General features: G+C 40.1%; 5 protein-coding genes across 9 annotated transcripts in view; 1 reads left to right on the plus strand and 4 right to left on the minus strand.

Annotated features, from left to right (window-relative positions):
* Positions 1-885: 885 nt before the first annotated feature.
* LOC131473058 (protocadherin beta-15-like) lies at positions 886-3522 on the minus strand. Its single transcript, XM_058650576.1, has one exon. It carries the CDS (start codon positions 3307-3309, stop codon positions 886-888), a length of 2424 nt encoding a protein of 807 aa, XP_058506559.1. The 5' UTR covers positions 3310-3522.
* A 4929-nt stretch (positions 3523-8451) lies between these two features.
* Positions 8452-24634, plus strand: part of fgf18a (fibroblast growth factor 18a) — an 82285-nt gene continuing 66102 nt past the window's right edge. Inside the window, exon 1 of the mRNA XM_058649494.1 lies at positions 8452-8515. The gene's annotated coding sequence lies outside the window, so the exon portion shown is untranslated. The remainder of the gene's footprint in view (positions 8516-24634) is intronic.
* The window catches only part of LOC131472379 (protocadherin alpha-C2-like), a 28567-nt gene continuing 14155 nt past the window's right edge, over positions 10223-24634 (minus strand). For 3 of the 5 annotated variants that reach the window (XM_058649486.1, XM_058649490.1, XM_058649488.1), the window contains exons 2-3: positions 13013-13048; positions 10223-11869 (exon numbers count right to left, since the gene is read on the minus strand). In XM_058649486.1, coding sequence (XP_058505469.1) covers positions 13037-13048 — 12 coding nt within the window. In that variant the 3' untranslated portion in view covers positions 10223-11869; positions 13013-13036. Of the gene's footprint in view, positions 11870-13012; positions 13049-13605; positions 16956-24634 lie in introns of those variants that run through there. The other 2 variants (XM_058649489.1, XM_058649487.1) reach the window with 2 other exon arrangements.
* LOC131472381 (protocadherin alpha-C2-like) lies at positions 17204-20317 on the minus strand. Its single transcript, XM_058649492.1, has one exon. The coding sequence runs from the start codon at positions 20287-20289 to the stop codon at positions 17911-17913; it is 2379 nt and encodes a 792-aa protein (XP_058505475.1). The 5' UTR covers positions 20290-20317; the 3' UTR covers positions 17204-17910.
* On the minus strand, positions 21695-24628 carry LOC131472377 (protocadherin alpha-C2-like). The gene has a single exon (XM_058649483.1). It carries the CDS (start codon positions 24317-24319, stop codon positions 21695-21697), a length of 2625 nt encoding a protein of 874 aa, XP_058505466.1. The 5' UTR covers positions 24320-24628.

The raw sequence follows: 24634 nt of genomic DNA on the forward strand, positions 1-24634 counted from the left end.
TTTTTTAAAATGCAGTTACCACAGTTGTTAATTTTGAATAAATACATTTTCTTCCATAGATTGTACATTTGTTCCCTTTATTGCTTTGTCGTGATGCAGTGTCAGTTAGTTGCTCATGTTCGACTGAATGTAGTTTAATGGACATACATTAAGTCATGTTTACGGTCTGGGGATGGGACTTAAAGTACACAACTCCAATGGAAACACTGGATTGGCCAAATAGATCCAGATTCCCTTCAGGACAAAGAGTCACTGTCAGCACCATGGACAGCGATATAAAACATACATTCCGCCGTGCCGCAAACATAAAGTCACCAGTACCTATAGCAAACTATCTGCATTATTTTTTTGAGCCTCCAATAGTATTTATCGGCATTACGCAGTTGTTTTGTGGTAATGCAATTTTAGTTAAATAGTTACAGTTCACTGCTACAACATAGTTTAAGCTTCTGCGAATTGGCTTCCATAAAGTACAGAACTCCATGGGAAACAAATGAATCCTGTCAATAGGTGCACAAGATATATCCAGATGTTAAAAAGCACTATAAAGTTGTGAATAACAATACACTTAGTGAGTCATCGTAAACCGACTTGCAGTACAAATGCAAATAGCTATGAAATTTCATAATGCTTTTAAATGAAAATATGATTATTTCGCTTAAAACGGCAAAGCACGACTCTTTGTCAGCACCATGGATATCGTTGCGAAACATGCAGTGTTTTTTTTGCAGTTTTCCCCGTGACTCAACGCAACACGAATTCTATTCCCAACTTGAAAATCATCACAATGACATAAACCAATACAGCTACACTTTAGCACCATAAAAATGAAAGAAGAAAGCAATGAGGCATCGACAACACTTGAATAATAAAGACGGAAACATTTCAAAACATGCTCTGGGTGTAATAAATACTAATTGTTCTCAGTTGTAAATTAACTTGAAAATATAATCTTACCTCTCCAGGTGTCCCTCTCCTGTCAGGAAGCACGAGTGTATTTGCATGGCTTCCTGGGACTATTGTAGATCCTATGCTCATCCTGGGTCCAACTAACATGTATCGTTTGTCTCCAGATCTGTACTGGATGCTGTGACACAGTGTTCCATCATAGTTAGCCTCTTGTAGATATTTAGAAGTATATTCGGTGGTTTTTGAACACTGCATTGCAATCAACACAATGATACTGATGAGAAAAAGAGCTGAAACTGAGCCCAATGTTATCATCAGGTAAAAAGTCACATTGGTGTCCTCATCTGCTTTTGTTGAACTTTTAACATCAGAAGCTGCAAAAGCTTCTTTTGGCTCCACAACTTTGACAATGACAGTAGCTGTTGCTGAGAGTGAAACGTTCCCATTGTCTTTGACCAGTATGACCAGTTTATGCTCAGCCTCGTCTGTCTCTGTGAATGGACGTAGTGTTTTGATCTGTCCTGTATAGCGGTCCAAAGTAAAGAGACTGTGTTCAGTGACTTCCTGCAGTGAAAACAGTAACCAGCCGTTATATCCTATATCAGCGTCGTAGGCTCTGACTTTAGTCACCACGTATCCTGCGTTCACATTGCGGGGAATCTCCTCCACACCTTGAGCAGAACCGTTGGAGCTGACTGGATACAGGATGACTGGAGCGTTGTCGTTCTGATCCAGAATAAACACGTTCACAGTGACGTTGCTGCTCAGTGACGGAGTTCCAGAATCTGACGCAACAACGTGGAACTGAAAAGTTTTCAGTGTTTCAAAGTCAAAACTTTTTAACGCGTATATCTGTCCATTTTCCGAATTTACATTCAGGAAAGACGCCATATCACCACGTGACCCATCACCTCGCACTATATGATATGTCAGGGCCGCATTTTCATTCAGATCATGATCAACAGCAGTCACAGAAAATATCGATGCACCTGGGGCATTGTTTTCCACCAAATAAAGTTCAAATGGATTCTGACTAAAAATCGGTCTGTTATCGTTTACATCTGACACCTGAACACGCAAGGTTTGTACAGAGGAAAGTGAAGGTTCACCACAGTCAGTAGCTGTTATTGTGATGTCATATTGGGACACCGTTTCTCGATCCAGTCGCCCTTTTGTGACAAGAGAATACATGTTCTCCTCAATTGATGGTGTCAAATCAAATGGAACATTACCCAGTATTTTACAAATAACTTTCCCATTAACTCCCGAATCTCTGTCTGTGACACTAATGAGAGATATAACAGTGCCTGGCTTTGAGTCCTCGGGGACAGCATTGGATAATGATGTCACTTCAATGTCTGGCTTATTATCGTTCACATCTTTAATTTTTATCACTAGTCTACTTTCGGCTGTCCAGGGTATGTGACCCTTATCCGAAGCCTGCAAGTCTAGTCTGTAAATCTCTGTGTCCTCGAAGTCCACATATCCCTTCACTCGTATCTCACCAGTGACAGTGTCCAATTCAAATGTGTCGTACACTTTATTTTTTTGTGTTTTTCCAAAAGTGTATTCAATTTCACTATTCAAACCTTCATCCAAATCTGTAGCGTTCAGCTGGATTACCAGAGTTCCTATCGGGACATTTTCATCTAATGACACACTGTATACATCTTTGCTGAACAAGGGGCGATTATCATTAACATCTACTACAATAATCGTTAAATTAAGTGTCCCAGATTTGGACGGAGTCCCCCCATCGACAGCGGTCAATACTAAACGATGGTGGGCCTTCTGCTCCCTGTCCAAAGGCTTTTTCAGCACTAAAAACGGTATCTTATCACCTTCGCTGTCTCTCACTTCTGTATCAAAAAAATCAGTCGGGTGAAGTTTATATAACCTAACCGAATGTGTACCGACATCAGGGTCTCGAGCGGCATGGATTTGGAAACGAGTTCCTGTGGGAGCGTGCTCTGCTATTTCCAGCCTCTGCTCGTTTTCTGGAAAAGTCGGTGAATGGTCATTAACGTCCGTGATTTCAACGCCAACGTAATGTATTTCCAACGGATTTTCAACAACAATTTTGAGATTTATCAAACAAACCTTGGTTCCATCACAGAGTTCTTCGCGGTCCATAATTTTCCCAACATACAACACTCCATTGTTCTGATTTAACTCGAACAGAGCGTGATTTGGACCGGAAACAATACGAAAGCGTCTGTCTGACAAAGTGCTGATATCAAGCCCTAAATCCTTAGCAACATTTCCAACAGTAGATCCCACTTGCACTTCTTCTGGAACAGTATATCTTAGCTGCGCCAAAATCCGCTCCTCAAAGCACAGCAACAGAATTCCCGTAACCCACCAGCGGTTTATCCGGTGCCTTTGTCCTCGTTCTCCCATTGTGAAGCAAAAAACAGCGTCTTTCTCTGAAGTGTTTAAGCGATCCAGCTGTTCTGCGAACCAGTCAAATTAAATCCATTGCGTACTTCTTAAACAGAAGCACAGACATTCATTTAAACTGCTTGTTTTCAAACGTGATGCATAAGCCACGATATGTACAACGGAAACATTCCACCTCCATCAGAGAATGTCCAGGGAGGGGTAGGGCCTGTGTGCGAGGGCATCACAAGAATTTTCTATGTCACACTGACACCATCTGGCCACGTTGCTTTAGTGCGTTACAAAATCAGAACTGTTTAACATCCCTTCTCCTTTTAGGGTCGCATACTGTACTACATGCTGCAAATAGCTAAGTAGAAGAAGACAAGGGATGAGCTGTATGAACATTTCCGTCACTCTGAAGGCATATTTGCTTTTCCACCAGCCCTCATTCAGGGTGTGGCTCATTTTTCTGTCACGTTATTCTTCAAGTTCAAGCTATGTTGAACTAAATAACTGAGGTAGAACAGAATGAGGCAAAGACTTTTAAGAAATACATATTAAGCTAGGGTTGAAATTTCAGCACCACGGACAGCGCCTTTGTACACTAGTCAAAAGAACAGAAACCAAATGAAAAAAAATATTAAGTCAGGTGAGAAAGTCGAAATGGAAACATGGTCTTACCTCTCCAGATGTTCCTCTCCTGTCAGGCAGCACGAGTGTATTCGCATGACTTCCTGGGACTATAGTAGATCCTATACTCATCCTCGGTCCAACTAACATGTACCGTTTGTCTCCAGATCTGTACTGGATGCTGTGACACAGTGTTCCATCATAATTCGTCTCTGGCAGATATTTAGAAGTATATTCTGTGGTCTTTGAACACTGCATTGCAATCAATACAATGATACTGATGAGAAAAAGAGCTGAAACTGAGCCCAAAGTTATCATCAGGTAAAAAGTCACATTAGTGTCCTCATCTGCTTTTGTTGAACTTTTAACATCAGAAGCTGCAAAAGCTTCTTTGGGCTCCACAACTTTGACAATGACAGTAGCTGTTGCTGAGAGTGAAACGTTCCCATTGTCTTTGACCAGTATGACCAGTTTATGTTCAGCCTCGTCTGTCTCTGTGAATGGACGTAGTGTTTTGATCTGTCCTGTATAGCGGTCCAAAGTAAACAGACTGTGCTCAGTGACTTCCTGCAGTGAAAAGAGTAACCAGCCGTTATATCCTATATCAGCGTCATAGGCTCTGACTTTAGTCACCACGTATCCTGCGTTCACATTGCGGGGAATCTCCTCCACACCTTCAGCAGAACCGTTCGAGCTGACTGGATACAGGATGACTGGAGCGTTGTCGTTCTGATCCAGAATGAACACGTTCACAGTAACGTTGCTGCTCAGTGACGGAGTTCCAGAATCTGAGGCAACAACATGGAACTGGAATGTTTTCAATGTTTCAAAGTCGAAACTCTTTAATGCATAAATAGTCCCATTGTCTTCGTTTATATTCAAAAATGATATCACAGTTGAGCCTGGACTGTTTCGGTCCATTGAATACTTGACTACTGCATTTTCTCCCCCATCAGCATCACTCGCGCTCAGTGAAAAAACTGACATGCCGGCCTTGTTATTTTCAGGGACATAAAAAGTATACGGGCTTTCGGTGAACAACGGCCGATTGTCATTAATGTCTAACACATTTACCTGTATAACTTTAGTAGATGACAGTGCGGGACTCCCTAAATCTTTAGCCGTTATTGTAATATCATACATATGCGTCGTTTCCTTGTCTAAGTAGTCCTTGGTGACTAACGAGTATGAATGTCCATCAGGAGATGGCTTTAATTCAAAAGGTAAATGAGCAGGAACACTGCACACCACCTGACCATTCACACCCGAGTCAAGGTCCGTCACGCCCATTAACGCCACCACCGTGCCGAGAGGTGCATTTTCTGGAATGTGACTTGAAAGGGATGTGATCTCAATTTCTGGTTGGTTATCATTCACGTCTTCTATTCTAACAACCACGTTGCAGTGCGTGGAAAGCGACACGGCGCCTTTGTCCGCAGCCAGTACCTTAATCTCATATACTTGTTTTTCCTCATAATCAAGGCCTTCTTTCACTGTTAATTTACCAGTTGTACTGTCCAGCTCAAACAGATCAGAGGACAGTCCTCTTAGTTTACCTCTTAAAGAATATTCGATCTCACCATTCACTCCCTCATCCGAGTCAGATGCATTTACTTTCAGCAGAAATGTCCCTGCTGGTGCATTTTCCTTTATCGTTATTGCATATTTCTGTTTATCACACACTGGTGAGTTATCGTTTACATCCGATACAGTAACAGTGATATTAATTGCACCTGATTTGGATGGTTTTCCTCCATCTGAAGCTGTTAATAATAACCAGTGTTGCGCAGTCTGTTCTCTATCCAAAGCCCGCTGTAAAATCAGAAATGGAACTTTCCCATCCTCCCCAGATTCCTCCGTTTCCATTCGAAAATACTGGTTATTGTTTAGTTTATAAGACTGTAAGGAATTCAAACCAACATCCAAGTCGAGGGCTCCTTCCATTTGAAAACGAGATCCAACCACGGCGGACTCCAGCACCTCTAATGTGTAATTGTGTTCAGGAAATTTCGGCGAATTGTCGTTTACATCGAGTATTTCAATTGTAATTTGGTGCATCTCCAGCGGATTTTCCACAACTGCCTTTAGATTAATGATACATGGAACAGTGTTTGCGCAAATCTCCTCTCTGTCCACTCTCTGGTTCACCAACAAAACTCCATCTCTGGCATTTACAGTAAACATATCCTGCTTTGTTCCCGACACGACACGGAGGTTTCTTTCTGCCAATCTTCCAAGATCTAACCCGAGGTCTTTAGCCACATTTCCCACTGCCGTCCCCGACTTTAATTCTTCCTGAATGGAATACCGAATTTGAGCAGAGATTCCCTCTAATTTAAGCACAATGAATAGTCCCAGACAAAAGAAAATCCACGCATCCAGCCATTGCCCTTTGATGCCTGATATCGCCATTGTCCTGAAATTAGCCTTTCAATCGCTGGCCTTAAATCCGTCCACAAAATTCTTTTTTATTGTCATGTTATTCTTGTGGAAAATGGTAGTAAATGCCTACAAGAATCACCAGTGCAGCTGGGCGAAGAAGGCTGTCAGTCCGTCCTTGCAGCGGGTATTGTTACTCACTGCACATATGTAAAGAACCCTCCTCACACACAACCGCTGTGGACATATCTAGTGTAATAGCGCCACCCACTGTCTCCACAGCGATGCTCGTGATAAATGGTTTCCTTCCAGTTCATCCTGCGACGTTGCTGAAAATGATTCCACATCTGCTCCAAGAGGATTGAAATAGAAGTTATAATCACACTATTTGGTGAAAATGCTTTCAATATTTAGGTTGAAACATGACCAAAGCAACTGGGTATCTGGTAAAATAAAGAAAGAAAAAGAAAAAGAATAGGTGTATTACAGTTAAACTATTTGTCTTCACAACCGCACATCATTTATAGTGATTTTGTATGCAATTGTATGTTTTAAGACACTATTAGGAACACATTGTTGAATAAATATTAATATATAATATAATTGTTCGGTTATTGTGTCCTTGTGTTTGTAAATGATTTGAAAGTTTCATGGTTTTGCATCCTCTGGCAAAACGCTGCACAGTGGGCAAAATACTTTGTACTTATTATTCAGAATTGAAGAATGAACTGGATAAGTGTCATCTGATTTTTTTTTTAATTATGTTGGTTATAATGCAGGTCAATCTGATGGCATTCACATTCTATCTGCTGAAACTCTGTGTGTTCTTCTCAGCACACTCCCACAAACGTTCTCCTTTTGCAGAGGTGAACAGTGACATCTCCTGGATTAAACCTGTAACTGCTGCTTAGACGAGCCCACTCCTGTGGCATCGCTGCTTTGCTCCTACGTATCTGTGCCTCGTTGTTGTTGCTGCACCTTTACCACACTGCAGCAGTGCACGGGCAAACCAAGCGTAAAATATGACAAGATGACAGATGAAAAAAGATAAATATATAATGATGACCACTGCAGCAAGACAGGAAACCTGTCGAATAACAACCGAGAGTCTGTGCTCCCCTCCCGCCTATGATTACGTATCGGTTCTGAATATAGGCCAAATATGCAGTACGTGCGCGTGCACGTGGGCTACCGCATTCCGCATCACATCTGCATGTTGTTATGCCTCCCTTGCGATGATACCACAACGTTAAAGCATCGCATTCCCACTATGATCTAGGATCGTTAGGCAAATCTATGGACAATATTTCTCACAGACAGCTTATCCGATGCCAGCTGCAGGATAGGTTTACTGCTCTGTGGCGTGTAGTGGGGGTCGATGTGGGGCGGGGTGTGCGGCAGACAGTGCGTCACCATGGCAACTTTATTATTAGGCAAGTCGCTGTCCATGGTGCTGAAAGCAAGCACGCTCCCAGGAAGGCTGGGCACGGAGGGGGAGGGATGCAGCAGCAGTGGATTCTGTGTAGACAGAGAAAGTGCACCAACCCAAACTGAAATAATGAATTCTCTAAATGAATTGATATATGCCCTGTTTTGCACACCATTCCCTCACATGGACTTTATTGATTAATTGATTTTGATAATCCAGTTTTCAGACAATATAAGAAAGAAACAAAACATCACTTTGAACTTCTTTTTCTCCCAGATATTTTACAGCACTGTGTGTCTACCACTGCCAGCTGGTGGTTGTTTTGTTTGTTTGTTTTTTTACACATTGCTGGGTAATTTCTCAGTGTGTTTCTCTCAGACAGCAGCATCACTGCAGACAATAGAGTGTAAGTCCTCTCTCTGAGTCAAATGCAAATGACAAAGGAAACAGTGAAATATTTTTTTATCTCACATATCTTTGAGGTGCATTATTTTACATACAGTACACCTCAAAGACACCTTTGACTGCTAAAATGTGCTGCTATGTTTTGGGTTAGTCAAGGTGAAGGTCAGCTTTATTAAAATTGTGGTGCAACCAGCAGTAAACACACAAGTAAATAACAACAAACATAAAGATGGCATACAGTTGAAACCACACTGGTCTCTCATTTAAAACACTAATGGCTGCAGTGAAAAAATAATTATTACATTTGTTTTGTCCTCCAGAGATGGATTCTACATCTGTGACCAAGTGGAAGTATCTCGTTCCTGCCAGAGGATGAGACAGGTCAGTAAAAATTGACAGTTCCTTGCTTAGAATCCTTGACTTGTAAACTTGTGAATGGTTGTTTAAAGTGGTGCCTGCCGCTTTGCAACGCACCTTCACAATACATGGGAGCCTATTTTTGTTGTTCTGATTAAGAAGGAATGGTAGAAAGTAAAGGTCAAGACAGATTCAATAAAACATTTTCATAAAAGTGCAATTGAAAATGCAGGCGCTGCTGTTGGGCTTTTTTCACACACAGCATCAATATCATGTTCCAATATCTGTTTGTCGTGAATAATGGTGCCCAAGTATGTGTACTGATTACACATTTTGGTCATTAATAACCACTGGAGGAGAGACACTGGGATTTTTACTGAAATTCCCTGCCAGTTCTTTGACCTGTGACACGTGGATGTTGAATGAGTGAATGAGTGAATGAAGAATGGATCATGAATTAAAAAAGAATCCCTTCTGCAGGCCTAAATTTCAGTCTACAATTTCCTCCACACACATATGACCTCATCTCTCCAGGGAGATGAGTCATGCCTGTGCATTCACAAAGAGGGGGAGAGAAGCAGACACACAGATCAGGTCACTTTGCAAACATATACATGTCTTTATCAAACCTGCTGATGATTGGCTTCAGTCAAGATAGTTATGATGTCCTCACACATGGTGGATGTGCTGTGATTAGTGAAGACAGGAACATGTCGCTGGAGCCTGTATCCACAGGACAAAGACCTGCCAGGGGAATTTGCTTTCTTTATTCTTAACTCAGACATACTTTGGAAATACTTACCAGAAGAAAAAATATGATACATTCTCTCACTGGTTTGACATGAAAGGGAATCAAATGAATGTAAATACATTTGAATCAGATGACAGCAAGTTATATGACATTATTTATCACTTGTACAATATAGGTTTACTATACTCTGTGCTTAAAGCTCTTGGATGGAAGTGCAAATATTTATACAAGGAAATAGTAATAACTTTCAATATATAATAAGTTAGTAATGTCAGTAATTGTCAAGAGAGTAAGGATTTGTTTTTGTTTTTCACATGTTCAAAATAGTTTTGTTGCTAAGGCAGATATGACACTCAGATATGATATATTGCTATATTGTTCTTTACTATCTGTACTGTTAAAATAAAATACTAAATTGTTGTAAATATACTGGTTCATCCAGCAGGTAAGCCTCTGGGGAAGTTCTTTTTCAGTGTAGGAAATCATTATGTGCTAAGTGATCTTTATATATTTTAATGTTAATTCCTCCTGCCTTCGTGTGTGTGAGACCTTTTCAATAAAAGCCACAATAAAGTAGTACAGAATTCAGTTACTATCTACCATGGGTAATACCTTAGTGTGTCACCATAGTCTTCTTCATCAATTAAAAATACAAAATATTGTCGCTTCAATCAACTAATTCTACAAGTTAAATTAATATTTCACAAAATATATTGTACAAGCCCTTAAGAGGGCCATGATTTAGCAAATCAACTATTTCAAAATAATTGCACTTCCTTGTGTAAATATTAAGCTGATAACAGTTTCTTTATATAATGTTTTAAAAGATATTATAACCATACTGACAAATCATCCAAAATCTAAGGTCAACTTAAGTTAGATAACTGGCTGACAAGAACACAGAAAACATTATGTATCTAACTTATTATAAAACAACATTATGTCCCCTTTGTAAATGAAAGAACGATTCCAAATTCTTCCATTATTCTTTTTATTTTGCAGTTTGTATTTATTATATCATAGACCAAACCATAACATACAATAAGCTCACGTTTTACAAGTCACTATATGTCACTATAAATATACCACTGTACAAAAGCACTTGTATGTTTGCCTGTAACACATGTATCACATTTTTATACAAGTAATGCCATGTCGGCTGTGCTAAAGAGTTTGACCACATGTAAATGTTTTACATACTAGTTGGCTCCGTAAAATCCGATGGCACAAGTGTCACACTGTTTTTGCTTATGTCCAGCATTGGCGTTAGTATTTAACAGCAGATGTATAGATACAGATATATGATATACAGCACACATCAGTTGTATCTTTATACACATAGTCTGTAACACGGATGAGCACAGCTTTCATTGAGTTTAAATTGCACACATTTAGTCTTCATGGTAACTTCTGAGTTTTCAGCTTTTTGTACAATCTCAAACAGTGCTGAAATTAAGGAATATCTAGACTTTGGCTTTAGAAATGGAAAAAAAAAAAGAAGTACATGATCATTTCCATTATCTGTTCAGAAATCATGACACATTGATCATTAATTTCAAAGACTTACAAAATTCCCTTCTGTTAGTTTTTAAGGACTTATTATCCTGTAATGTCAATGTTTACAAAACATAAGAACACTGTACTCATTTTGCTGAGACATTAGAAAAAGGGAATGACATGACAGACCTGCTGACCCTAGCTGAAGACCGTGAACCTTAACAACAACAAGATATACACTGTTTTTCTTCATATTGTGGTCCCGTCAAATGTGATGATCCTCTTAATTGTTTTTTTGATGCTTAACTACAGCAAAGGCATAGTCAATATTAAGAAATATCTAATACTATCACAGTAGTTCATGCAAAAACAACAACGACAGGTACACAATACCTTAAGGCGTTACACTTATCTATTAGATGTACTTATAACTCTAAACTAATCTGTCAGGACTAGCTAATTTAAAGCACAACATACAAACAAAAAAACATTAAAAGCTACCACATTTATAAAATACTGATTCACACTTAAAATAAAAGGTTGGTGCTTTTCTCACATTTGTTGAATTGTGCTGTTTCACTTCTATTTGATAATACATAAATGCTGCAATTGAGCAAGCGCATGGGTTAAAATGCAATATCCAACATGTTTCTTTTTTAGAGAGAGAAAACGGACTCTTAAAGGCATTTCAACATTCCTTTGTCCACTCCACCAGTCCTTATTGTGGCCTCCTTGAATATCCACTGGTACAATTCCATGTACAATCTGCTTCTTTGCAAATCTCAAATCTCATCTTCAATCTCATCATTTTTTTAAAAGTCTGGGAGTGAGGTTGAAGCCATGCAGTCTCATGCATTTTGAATGGACAGGGAGGCAATATTGATTGATTTTATGTGCTTAAAGGAAAAAGAGGGGAGGGGTTGCATCACTGATTGTCCATCACAGTCTATGTGATGTTAAAGCACGACATCCACACATGGAACAGGGACTAGACTGAGCTGGACAGACGTGGGGGTGGGTACAAGGGTCTCTTCTTTCCTCTGTAAAGCCGTCATGTCAGTGTAGAATACCCAGGATGCAGCGGGAGGCATGTGGCCTTATTTTGAACTGCTACTGCTGGTGGTGGATGCCTGCCAACAAGAGAAGAGAATTAGATTATTTCTGCACAAGAACCAGAGCTCTGATATCCTTGAGCCTACAAACAGACAGATATCATGCAGCCGATGTCTTTCACTCAAAACGAGGGCTTCAGGCAGAGGACAGAGAAGGTGAAGGGGTCGGGCAGATCCTTGAACATGTGGTGAGGTAGCATGTCTATCAGTGAAAACCATGCTCCAATATTAAGTGAAGGAGAGTGGTTGCTAGGTAACTGGGAGTCTGGTTTCACTTTGCGCCTTCCCTGCACAAAGAATTGGGTCACGCTTCCACTCTCACACTACAGCAGACGGTGTCAATCTGCAAAGTCAGCAACACGCAGTCAAGTGACTGTTTTGACTATAACCCAATCATACAGAAACAGCACAGTCAATCCCACATATACAGTACATTCATAACAATATTAGTGATGATTTATTTTCACATGCATAACATCCTTTTAGGAACATAATGATTCTATCAGACATCAATATTTTTCTTGGCATGTGTATTAAAGCTTGATTGTGAAAATAGTAGAGCCAGCAAATATTAATATTGTTAGATGAAGTGACAGGTTTTTTGTAACATAATCAATGACCTTCAGGTGGAGCAGCATGTGTTTTATGTGTTTTTTTAACACATAACTGTCCTTACAATTGGACAAAAAAGTATTTATTCTGGATCACTTGTCCAGCTTGTTTGTCTGCAAAATTGACTATACTATCATACTTCCCATGTTAATAGTTATTAGTCAAATATTATATCGAATATTGGTGTCTCCTTAGGTCCAGAAGGTCATTGTGACTGTTTTTTTGTCAAATAATAAAAGATATAGGGAAGGGGCATTATCCTGAAATAGCGGCAAAAGTAGTGTTGATTATTGTGGTAGTCAGGTTGCACAGAAACATTGTAAAGTAAACCAAAATGTGAGGATGAAGAGGCTAAACAAGACGCAGGAAATTCAGCAAAACTGGATGTGATGTCGAATTGCCTTCTCCAAGACAAATCAGACAAAACAAAAGAATAAGAAAAAAACATCCACTGAAAACCAAACAAACGGCGACAAAAGAACAATTGAAAGTTATTAAAAACATTTCATAAAAGGTCATCCGGGACGGGGGAGTGAAACTCCTGCATACCTCCAACTGCAGAGTGGACTTCCCTCATTTAGGATACTTAAGAGTGGGAAGAAAAAAACAAAACAGTTTAATAGTCAGGTTATTGCAAGTGCAAAAAAATGATTATTTGTATCAGTGTTGTTGTCGAGGCACTATGAATAAAACACAGCACAGATATAACACAATTATCATTGCCCTTTGGAACAAGAACGACATCTTGTTACAAACAATCCTATAAAAGAAATTTGAATAATTTTACACATATACAGTTTGTTATTCCAGCACCATACTTACCGAGATAGACAGATAGATACAGTAGATGGATAGATAGATAGATGGATAGACAGACAGAGACCAATAGATAGATATTGAACGATTAATGTGAGTTCCAGCATTCAAAAAACACACAAGATCAGGAATTCACAAAAACATGAAACCAAAGTTTTGGAGTTAGATTTTTCATTAGATAATTATCATTTATTTCATCAATACTACTTATCATATTAAAAATAATATTTCAGTGTCAACGGTGTCAGCAAAAGCCAAAATTATTTACCACACAATATTAGTTAAAAATAAGTGTTTATTAATTCCAAGTTAGTGGTCATTTGTACCTGCAGAGTAGAAGCTGCTGAGTCACTAGTATCTGATATTCCTGTTCCTCTTGGGATACTGGACACGATGTATCTCGAGCCCTTTGGCACCGGCTGTCTGACCACCATCTTTCCTTTCCTGGTCTCTGCTAGAAACAGACTGTACCAGTAGGCATCGTTGGACACCAGAGTGGAATCTGCGATGGTGGAGTTCCTCTCACTGATCACACTGTTCCTGCTGGGAGGAGCTGCTTTGCTGCTCTTAGGTGTCTGACACTTGAGCACGATGGTGACCAATATGGTGATCAGCAGGAGAAATGACACAGAACCCAGACCGATCACCAAATACAGGTTCAGGTCTGAGAAGATGTCATACTCCAGAGGCACCTCAGTCATGTCAGAGTAGGCCTTAACTGCAGTCTCCATTGTGGACAGTTTGATGGTGACTGTAGCAGAGAGAGCAGGCTCCCCGTTGTCCTTGGCAACAACAACCATTCTCTGGTGGCGTGGATCTTTGTAACTGAACATTCTCATGGTCCGGATCTCTCCGTTATATTGGTCCAGACTGAACAAGGTGGCGTCAGTCACCTGTAGAAACTGGTAGGTAATCCGAGAGTTGTGCACGGAGTCTGTGTCTAAGGCGATCACTTTGGCAACCAGTGATCCTTTATCAGTGGATCTTGGGATCTTTTCCTCTACCACTGAGCCGTGCGCGCGCCACGGAGAGACAATAACCGGTGCGTTGTCATTCTGGTCCACGATAATGACGTGTACAGTCACGTTACTGCTGAGTGGAGGAGAGCCAGAGTCTCTGGCCTCGATGTGGAAAAGAAACTCCTTCTCGATCTCATAGTCAAAAGTTTTCAGTGCGTAAAGATTACCGTTCTCTGGATTGATGGAGAACAACATGGACATGGAGGTGTTGGCTATCTCCTTCTCCAGGATGAAGTAAACTAGATACTGGTTTTCATGGAGGTCAGGGTCAAAGGCAGTGAGTGAACTGAGCAAGGCCCCAGGTGCGTTATTCTCCATCACACGTATAGTATAAAATGACAGAGGGAACTGTGGGACATTGTCATTAACATCCAGCAACTCTAAAGTCATAGTTTCATTGTCAGATAAAGGAGGAGAGCCTCTGTCTGTAACAGTGAAAGTGATGTCATATTCTGGAACCTTCTCTCGGTCTAAGGGCTCTGACACCACTAATTCATAATAGTTATCAGAGGATTCTCTCAGTTTGAAAGGCATATTATCTGGAATATGAACATCAACTATTCCATTGTCACCTGAGTCTTTATCACTGACACTAACTACAGCTATCACTGTGTCTACTGGTTCATTTTCTTTGATTGGACTATGAAATGATTTGATGGAAATCTCTGGATGATTATCGTTCATATCTGTCACTTGTATTGTCAGTTTACATTGACCAGATAAAGAATTTTGTCCTTTATCACTGGCAATAACCTCCATTTCATACAGTTTAATATCCTCATAATTAATCATCTCCTTTACTCTAATTTCACCATTTTCTGGATTGAGGTTAAACATATTTTGTGTTTTCTCTGATGTATACAAACTATATGAATAAACAATATCAGAATTAGATCCTTCATCTAAATCAGTAGCGTTTAGTTTGATTACTAGACTTCCAATTGGGGAGTTTTCCATCACACGTACGACATATTTGTCTTTGTCAAATGAAGGGGCGTTGTCATTCACATCAAGCACACGAACAATGATGCTGGCTGTACCTGTGCGCGTGGGGACTCCACCGTCCACAGCAGTCAGGATTAAATTATGAACTCCCTGCTGCTCTCTGTCTAAAGCTTTTTTAAGTATCAAATCAGCAAACTTAGTCCCATCTCTCCCTGTCTGAATTTCAATGGTGAAATATTCACTTAAGCTCAGGTGATAATTTTTCACGGAGTTTGCTCCAACATCTGGATCCGCAGCGTTATTCAGTGAGAATCTCTCTCCGATGGGGCTTGACTCAGAGATGTCCAGGTGCATCGTCCCTCGTCGGAAATGAGGAGCGTTATCATTAATGTCCATGATTTCAACCTCAATATTGAACATCCGTATCGGATTTTCAATCGTTGCGTCTAATTTAAGAAAGCACGACGTGGTTGTTTTCAGTGGACATAACAATTCCCTATCTATCCTTTCCAATATAAACAGCTCTCCCGTGTCCTTGTTGATGTCCAGATATTTTTTGTTGGCTACAACGTCTATTCGCATTTTTCTTTCACGTAGCGTCTTCACGTCTAATCTCAAATCAGCTGCTAAATTCGCGACGACAGATCCTTCCTCCATTTCTTCGGGAACAGAATAATGGGTGACGGCGGAAACTGTGTTCATTGTGGCAGAAAGAAAAATAAATATGGAAACGTACCGTCCCCAGGACAACTGTATGATCCCACGCTTCATCATGAAGCTTCGATGTTTACAGCCCTCAGTTGTACTGAAGCGGAGAAAAACCGTTTACCCGCAGAGTGAACAAACGAATCGAGTCTTTAAAAGAACTGTTCCTCAGTGCTTGGATAGGAAATGACGTACATTTAAAGTCACAATCGTCCACATTCCTCCAATTGACAACGATGACCTCATACATGTGTTTTCGTGGAGAACAGCGACGAAAATGGTCGAGTGTATATATTTGAACCTTTTGCATAACGGAAAATTAATTTAGTTTTAAAACTATATGAACTTGTCCAGGGTGTACCTCGCCTTTCGCCCTGTGGGGTTGGCACCAGTCCACCCCGACCCTAATATGGAGGATTTTGAGGTTGAAAATCAGTGAGTCAGTGAAAGTTAAAGAAACTAGAAAACAATCCAGCTGCATGCATGATTTCTAAACATTTACTCACCTTGTTGCAAGGTGGAATTGTGGCCAACAAATAATCTGCTTCAGGGTGCCGTTCATTTATATTTGAATGTATTAATACACGTGTTTTTGTTTTCGCCACGTTTGTATGTGCAGTATATGCAGCATCTGTTTGATCTGCCCGTTGCACACGGGCGTGCGTGCGTAAAACCAATACCAAACATGATAAAAACGAAAGTATCCACGTGTAAATTATCAGTTATTTCCGTTTCCACTAATTGAATTAATACACTCGAAGTGTTCCTAAGTCAAACAAGAACACTCGTGCTCATATACAAACAACCGTGAGGGATGAAAGGAAATCTATAAATATCTATCAACTTCCAAGCAACACATAACCAAAAGTGTATGTTTAGGAGGGTTTATCAAACACGTTATTAATGTACAAAACATGACTGTATGTGTCCTTTAAAAGAAGTATTTGCAACTTTTTAAAAACGATAAAATAATTTTGATTTAAACCAGTTGATTTTGATCATAAGACACTCGGGATGGGGGGGGGGGGTAGTTTTTTTAATTTCTCAACTTTTTTAAAATGTGAGACGTGAAATTGTGACAAACTCCTAGTTTTTCTCTTGTTTGTAATTATGTATACATGTTTGGCTTATTGTTGTCACTTGTCTCTGAGCGACTCAAAATATAGAATTCATATACAGTACGTACTTTCTTCCTTCTTTGAGTTTTACGCACGGGCCTCTGTGCGTAAAACCGGTGCCAAACATAGATAAAACGAAATGTCCACCTGTGTATGATCAGTACTTTTTGTTATTATTTGTGACTGTATTCAGCACAATATAAGCGTTTTTAATGGCACCCTCTGATAAGCAATGCAGGAAAGTCATGCTTAAATATTAAATAACATTTTGATTAAGTAGAAAAAGGAAACTAAATGTTTATCAGCTGCAAGTACAACTTAAAAATCTATCGACATATAACCAAAAGTATATCACTGCATCTGTAGTAGGGTTTATTAAACATGTTAATTGTGTCATTTATTTTTCGTTTGATACGTAAGTCAAAAGGTTAAGTAAATAGTTTCAAAGCAATGTGAGTTGATTTTGAACTTATAGCCAAGACAACTGGAGGAAAAACCTCTGTTAACGTTAAAATATATCTGCAACAGCACCTTCGTTCCTTCGTACTCTGTGAGTTTTACGCACGGGTATCTGCACGTAAAACCATGTGCCAAACATGAATAAAACTAAAGTTTCGATCTGTGTATATATATGTAACCTTCAAAATTACAAGGTAGTAAGTGCCAAACATTCTATCAATGTACACAATTATGTGAGATTAACCCTTGATAGATTTGCAGATTATATTTCTTTAATTGTAATGGCCAATATACGAATTGGACAGGAAAGGTTGTCGAACATGGGCAGTACAATACAACTCTAACTATTGTGATTACTTGAGTGGAAAAATGATTTGCTGTATAGTTATGTAGAATACATAAAAAGGAAAAACATATTCCCCCATACCTGCAGAGTAGAAGCTGCTGAGTCACTAGTATCTGATATTCCTGTTCCTCTTGGGATACTGGACACGATGTATCTCGAGCCCTTTGGCACCGGCTGTCTGACCACCATCTTTCCTTTCCTGGTCTCTGCTAGAAACAGACTGTACCAGTAGGCATCGTTGGACACCAGAGTGGAATCTGCGATGGTGGAGTTCCTCTCACTGATCACACTGTTCCTGCTGGGAGGAGCTGCTTTGCTGCTCTTAGGTGTCTGACACTTGAGCACGATGGTGACCAATATGGTGATCAGCAGGAGAAATGACACAGAACCCAGACCGATCACCAAATACAGGTTCAGGTCTGAGAAGATGTCATACTCCAGAGGCACCTCAGTCATGTCAGAGTAGGCCTTAACTGCAGTCTCCATTGTGGACAGTTTGATGGTGACTGTAGCAGAGAGAGCAGGCTCCCCATTGTCCTTGGCAACAACAACCATTCTCTGGTGGCGTGGATCTTTGTAACTGAACATCCTCATAGTCCGGATTTCTCCGTTATATTGGTCCAGACTGAACAAGGTGGCGTCAGTCACCTGTAGAAACTGGTAGGTAATCCGAGAGTTGTGCACAGAGTCTGTGTCTAAAGCGATCACTTTGGCAACCAGTGATCCTTTATCAGTGGATCTGGGGATCTTTTCCTCTACCACTGAGCCATGCGCGCGCCACGGAGAAACAATAACCGGTGCGTTGTCGTTCTGGTCCACGATAATGATGTGTACAGTCACGTTACTGCTGAGTGGAGGAGAGCCAGAGTCTCTGGCCTCGATGTGGAAAAGAAACTCCTTCTCGATCTCATAGTCAAAAGTTTTCAGTGCGTAAAGATTACCGTTCTCTGGGTTGATGGAGAACAACATGGACATGGAGGTGTTGGCTATCTCCTTCTCCAGGATGAAGTAAACTAGATACTGGTTTTCATGGAGGTCAGGGTCAAAGGCAGTGAGTGAACTGAGCAAGGCCCCAGGTGCGTTATTCTCCATCACACGTATAGTATAAAATGACAGAGGGAACTGTGGGACATTGTCATTAACATCCAGCAGCTCTAAAGTCATAGTTTCATTGTCAGATAAAGGAGGAGAGCCTCTGTCTGTAACAGTGAAAGTGATGTCATATTCTGGAACCTTCTCACGGTCTAAGGGCTCTGACACCACTAATTCATAATAGTTATCAGAGGATTCTCTCAGTTTGAAAGGCATATTATCTGGAATATGAACATCAACTATTCCATTGTCACCTGAGTCTTTATCACTGATACTAACTACAGCTATCACTGTGTCTACTGGTTCATTTTCTTTGATTGGACTATGAAATGATTTGATGGAGATTTCTGGATGATTATCATTCATATCTGTCACTTGTATTGTCAGTTTACATTGACCAGATAAGGAATTCTGTCCTTTATCACTGGCAATAACCTCCATTTCATAAAGTTTAATATCTTCATAATTAATCATCTCCTTTACTCTAATTTCACCATTTTCTGGATTGAGGTTAAACATATCTTGTGTTTTCTCTGATGTATACAAACTATATGAATAAACAATATCAGAATTAGATCCTTCATCTGAATCAGTAGCGTTTAGTTTGATTACTAGACTTCCAATTGGGGAGTTTTCCATCACACGTACGACATATTTGTCTTTGTCAAATGTAGGGGCGTTGTCATTCACATCAAGCACACGAACAATGATGCTGGCTGTACCTGTGCGCGTGGGGACTCCACCGTCCACAGCAGTCAGGATTAAATTATGAACTCCCTGCTGCTCTCTGTCTAAAGCTTTTTTAAGTATCAAATCAGCAAACTTTGTCCCATCTCTCCCGGTCTGAATTTCAATAGAGAAATGTTCACTTGAGCTCAGGTGATAATTATTCACGGAGTTTGCTCCAACATCTGGATCCGCAGCGTTATTCAGTGAGAATCTCTCTCCGATGGGGCTTGACTCAGAGATGTCCAGGTGCATCGTCCCTCGTCGGAAATGAGGAGCGTTATCATTAATGTCCATGATTTCGACTTCAATATTGAACATCCGTATCGGATTTTCAATCGTTGCGTCTAATTTAAGAAAGCAAGACGTAGTTGTTTTCAGTGGACACAATTCCCTGTCTATCCTTTCTAATATAAACAGTTCTCCCGTGTCTTTGTTTATGTCCAGATATTTTTTGTTGCCCACGGCGTCTATGCGCATTTTTCTTTTGTTCAGATTCTTTACATCTAAACCCAGATCAGATGCTAAATTAGCAACGACAGAGCCTTCCTCCATTTCTTCGGGCACAGAATAATGGGTGACGGTGGATACCGTGTTCATGGTGGCAGAAAGAAACACAAATATGGAAACGTACCATATCCAGGAACCCTGACGAAAACGATAAGCCATTGCTCCGTGATTAAAGCCTTGAAATGTGTCCTGTCGTGTTGCGGATAATAACTCCTTTTATTGGGTTCCAAACGCAACGAGGGTCTTCTTCACGCTCTATACGTGTATCAGCAGAGACTTGCGTCAAATATGTCTGCGCCCATTCTCCAGTCAGCTATCCTGAAAATGATGACTTCATCAGTGAGTGTGTCATTGTGGAGAGCAGCGACGTGATGAGTCCGTTATGCGCCTCTGCTCCACAAAAATAACAACGACGTTAAGATTCGTTAAGAGAACTTTAAATTTTACGTTTAGGAAGAATAAGTATGAGTATATTTTACAGTTTTAAATCTATATGTTATATTAGAGTGGCACCAACAATCCAAAGTCCGGCTATTTAATATCTTTTCTCTTGTTTTCCTTTTTTTATTAGGTTTTACAAATACTTTTTGAATTAGATATTAATCAAACTTGCTAAAATACTCTGCAATCCTGTGACTTTTACACATCCTTGTGTGCGGGAAACAACATATTTGATAAGAGCATTTTAAAATATTTATCTGAAGCAAACATATTACTGTGCATATCAGTATCAGTATGCCATCTTATATTTCCCGGCATTAACTATCATCGAGGGCAGCATCATCTCATGAAACTGTGTTAAAGAAATTATTTCGTGTCCCAAATGCATCGTACTGATTCATCATCACTTTGTGCAGTAAACTGATGATGTATTAAATATGAAGTTGCTATCAACAGAAAGTACTGATCATAGAAATAAGAGAACGTTTAATTTTGTCATGTTTGCTTTTGTTTTTACGCACAGACACTGGTAACTAAGTTTGAACGTATACAAGCAGAGATGTTATTCAGGCATGTCCATTCAACACAGACACAATTAAAGTTGCACATCAGGATGTGTGTGTTATATTTGGTTTGGTGCTTGCAATTGTAATATCAACGTTCATTGTTTTCAGTACCAATGTAGATGTGTTCATTCACAATTACAAAAAGTCTTAAACTTCACATCTCTGTCATTTTGAATACATGTTACCGCCTTCTTGGTTGTGCTAAAAGGTGACCACAAAATAGTGGGAAGTTTTAAGTTGTATTCACCATAGGGCAAAGTACAGGATATTTGTAGCATTTAACCATTTCTACTCCAGACCACATAAAGATACAATGATGAATGTGAACTAAGATCATTTACTATTTATGCGTGATAACTTAAAATACATCTTTAAGTCTACATTTTCCAAACACTGCGACACCATGACAGCTGTGGTCTCTTAAAAGTCCACAAGGGGAAAATTGACCAAATATACTTTAGCGGAAGACATGATAAATGCATTTCCTTTCATACCTGTAGAGTAGACGCTGCTGAGTCACTAGTATCTGATATTCCTGTTCCTCTTGGGATACTGGACACGATGTATCTGGAACCCTTTGGCACAGGCTGTCTGACCACCATCTTTCCTTTCCTGGTCTCTGCTAGAAACAGACTGTACCAGTAGGCATCGTTGGACACCAGAGTGGAATCTGCGATGGTGGAGTTCCTCTCACTGATCACACTGTTCCTGCTGGGAGGAGCTGCTTTGCTGCTCTTAGGTGTCTGACACTTGAGCACGATGGTGACCAATATGGTGATCAGCAGGAGAAATGACACAGAACCCAGACCGATCACCAAATACAGGTTCAGGTCTGAGAAGATGTCATACTCCAGAGGCACCTCAGTCATGTCAGAGTAGGCCTTAACTGCAGTCTCCATTGTGGACAGTTTGATGGTGACTGTAGCAGAGAGAGCAGGCTCCCCGTTGTCCTTAGCAACAACAACCATTCTCTGGTGGCGTGGATCTTTGTAACTGAACATCCTCATAGTCCGGATTTCTCCGTTATATTGGTCCAGACTGAACAAGGTGGCGTCAGTCACTTGTAGAAACTGGTAGGTAATCCGAGAATTGTGCACAGAGTCTGTGTCTAAGGCGATTACTTTCGCAACCAGTGATCCTTTATCAGTGGATCTGGGGATCTTTTCCTCCACCACTGAGCCATGCGCACGCCACGGAGAGACAATAACCGGAGTGTTGTCATTCTGGTCCACAATAATGATGTGTACAGTCACGTTACTGCTGAGTGGAGGAGAGCCAGAGTCTCTGGCCTCGATGTGGAAAAGAAACTCCTTCTCGATCTCATAGTCAAAAGTTTTCAGTGCGTAAAGATTACCGTTCTCTGGGTTGATGGAGAACAACATGGACATGGAGGTGTTGGCTATCTCCTTCTCCAGGATGAAGTAAACTAGATACTGGTTTTCATGGAGGTCAGGGTCAAAGGCAGTGAGTGAACTGAGCAAGGCCCCAGGTGCGTTATTCTCCATCACACGTATAGTATAAAATGACAGAGGGAACTGTGGGACATTGTCATTAACATCCAGCAGCTCTAAAGTCATAGTTTCATTGTCAGATAAAGGAGGAGAGCCTCTGTCTGTAACAGTGAAAGTGATGTCATATTCTGGAACCTTCTCACGGTCTAAGGGCTCTGACACCACTAATTCATAATAGTTATCAGAGGATTCTCTCAGTTTGAAAGGCATATTATCTGGAATATGAACATCAACTACTCCATTGTCACCTGAGTCTTTATCACTGACACTAACTACAGCTATCACTGTGTCTAATTCTGTTTTTTCATGGACTGGACTATGAAAGGATTTGATTGATATTTCTGGATGATTATCGTTCATATCTGCTACAACGATGTTTACCTTACACTGTCCTGATAAGCGGTTACTCCCTCCATCTGTTGCAATGATTTCCATTTCATATTCCCGAACTTCTTCATAGTTCAACATTCCCTTCACTGTTATTTCACCAGTGGAAGGGTTCAGATTAAATGTTCCTTGTGTTTTCTCTGACGTGTACAGACTATATGTATATTCCATTTGTGCATTTGTCCCCTCGTCTAAATCTGTAGCATTCAGCTTAAGAACAATAGTTCCAACTGGTGAGTTTTCTATGATCTTAACGTCATAATTATCTTTTTCGAAAGTCGGGGCGTTGTCATTGGTGTCTATCACACGAACAATGATACTGGCTGTGCCCGTGCGTGAGGGCACCCCACCATCCACTGCAGTAAGAATTAAATTGTGTACCCCTTGCTTTTCTCGGTCCAAACTCTTTTTTAATATTAAGTCAGCAAATTTGGACCCGTCTCTTCCGGTTTGAATATTTATATCAAAGTGCTCACTTTCACTGAGAAGGTATGTTTTAACTGAATTGGATCCAAGATCTGGGTCAACTGCGTTATTAACAGAAAATCTCTCACCAGCTTGTGTTGATTCTATTACGTCCAGGTTTATAGTGTCTCGTCGAAAATGAGGGGCGTTGTCGTTTATGTCCATTATTTCTATTTCAATATAGAATATCCTTTGGGGGTCCTCAACGATAGCCTCCATTTTTAGGTAACATGTTGTTGTCTTTACTGCACAGAGATACTCTCTGTCAACCCTCTCAACAATGTAAATCTCTCCAGTTTCTTTGTTTAGGTCCAGATATTTCTTGCTCGATATGTTTTCCAGCCGCATCTTCCGCCTGATCAGTGTTTTCACGTCTAAACCTAAATCGGAAGCTAAATTTGCGACAACCGAGCCTTCTTCCAGTTCCTCGGGGACCGAATAATGCGTTACAGCCATCACCGTAGTCACAAACGTGCCGATAAAAAAAAGCATAGACAGACACCTGGTCCGAGAATTTCCACTGTGATGCATTTCCATTGTTAGAGTTCTTGTGAAATATTTCGCCTTCCACTGAATCAGGTAGCGGAAAAATAAATACAAAAGACGATACAATGGTCCAACACTCAGCACCAGCAGCTGTCCAGCCTCTTTTGTGACTCTGTACAGTCGGCAGTGAGAGACTGTCATGGCGCCTGAGAGATCAGAATTTAGGATGTTTAACTGCGAAACAGCGACGCTGAAGTGCCACATAAAGTACAAGCACGTCCTTAAAATAGTTTAAATTAAGGTTATAAAAATAAATCTCATTTGTTTCAATCAAGAAAAAAAGGTTTTTCATTGTTTTGTGATTTTTATTTTTACATTGATTGCTGAATCAAGTATTGATTCATGCTTTTATAATTGCGGTTATTGTAACTAGTACATGGTAACAAAGATTTAGTTGTGATTACACTTAACTACGGAATATCGGTGACCATTTCGGTTTTGTAAATTCACGATATATTGACCCATGACATAATGTCCATATTTGATACATTATTTAAAAAAGTGTGTATTTATTCCTAC

Source organism: Solea solea, chromosome 14 (genome assembly GCF_958295425.1).
Source record: "Solea solea chromosome 14, fSolSol10.1, whole genome shotgun sequence".
Classification (NCBI taxonomy): Eukaryota; Metazoa; Chordata; class Actinopteri; order Pleuronectiformes; family Soleidae; genus Solea; species Solea solea.

Bases quoted from the DNA above. Each gene is read 5' to 3' on its own strand.
- LOC131472377 (XM_058649483.1), bottom strand. From the start codon at position 24,319: ATGTGGCACTTCAGCGTCGCTGTTTCGCAGTTAAACATCCTAAATTCT.
- LOC131473058 (XM_058650576.1), bottom strand. From the start codon at position 3,309: ATGGGAGAACGAGGACAAAGGCACCGGATAAACCGCTGGTGGGTTACG.
- LOC131472381 (XM_058649492.1), bottom strand. From the start codon at position 20,289: ATGAACACGGTATCCACCGTCACCCATTATTCTGTGCCCGAAGAAATG.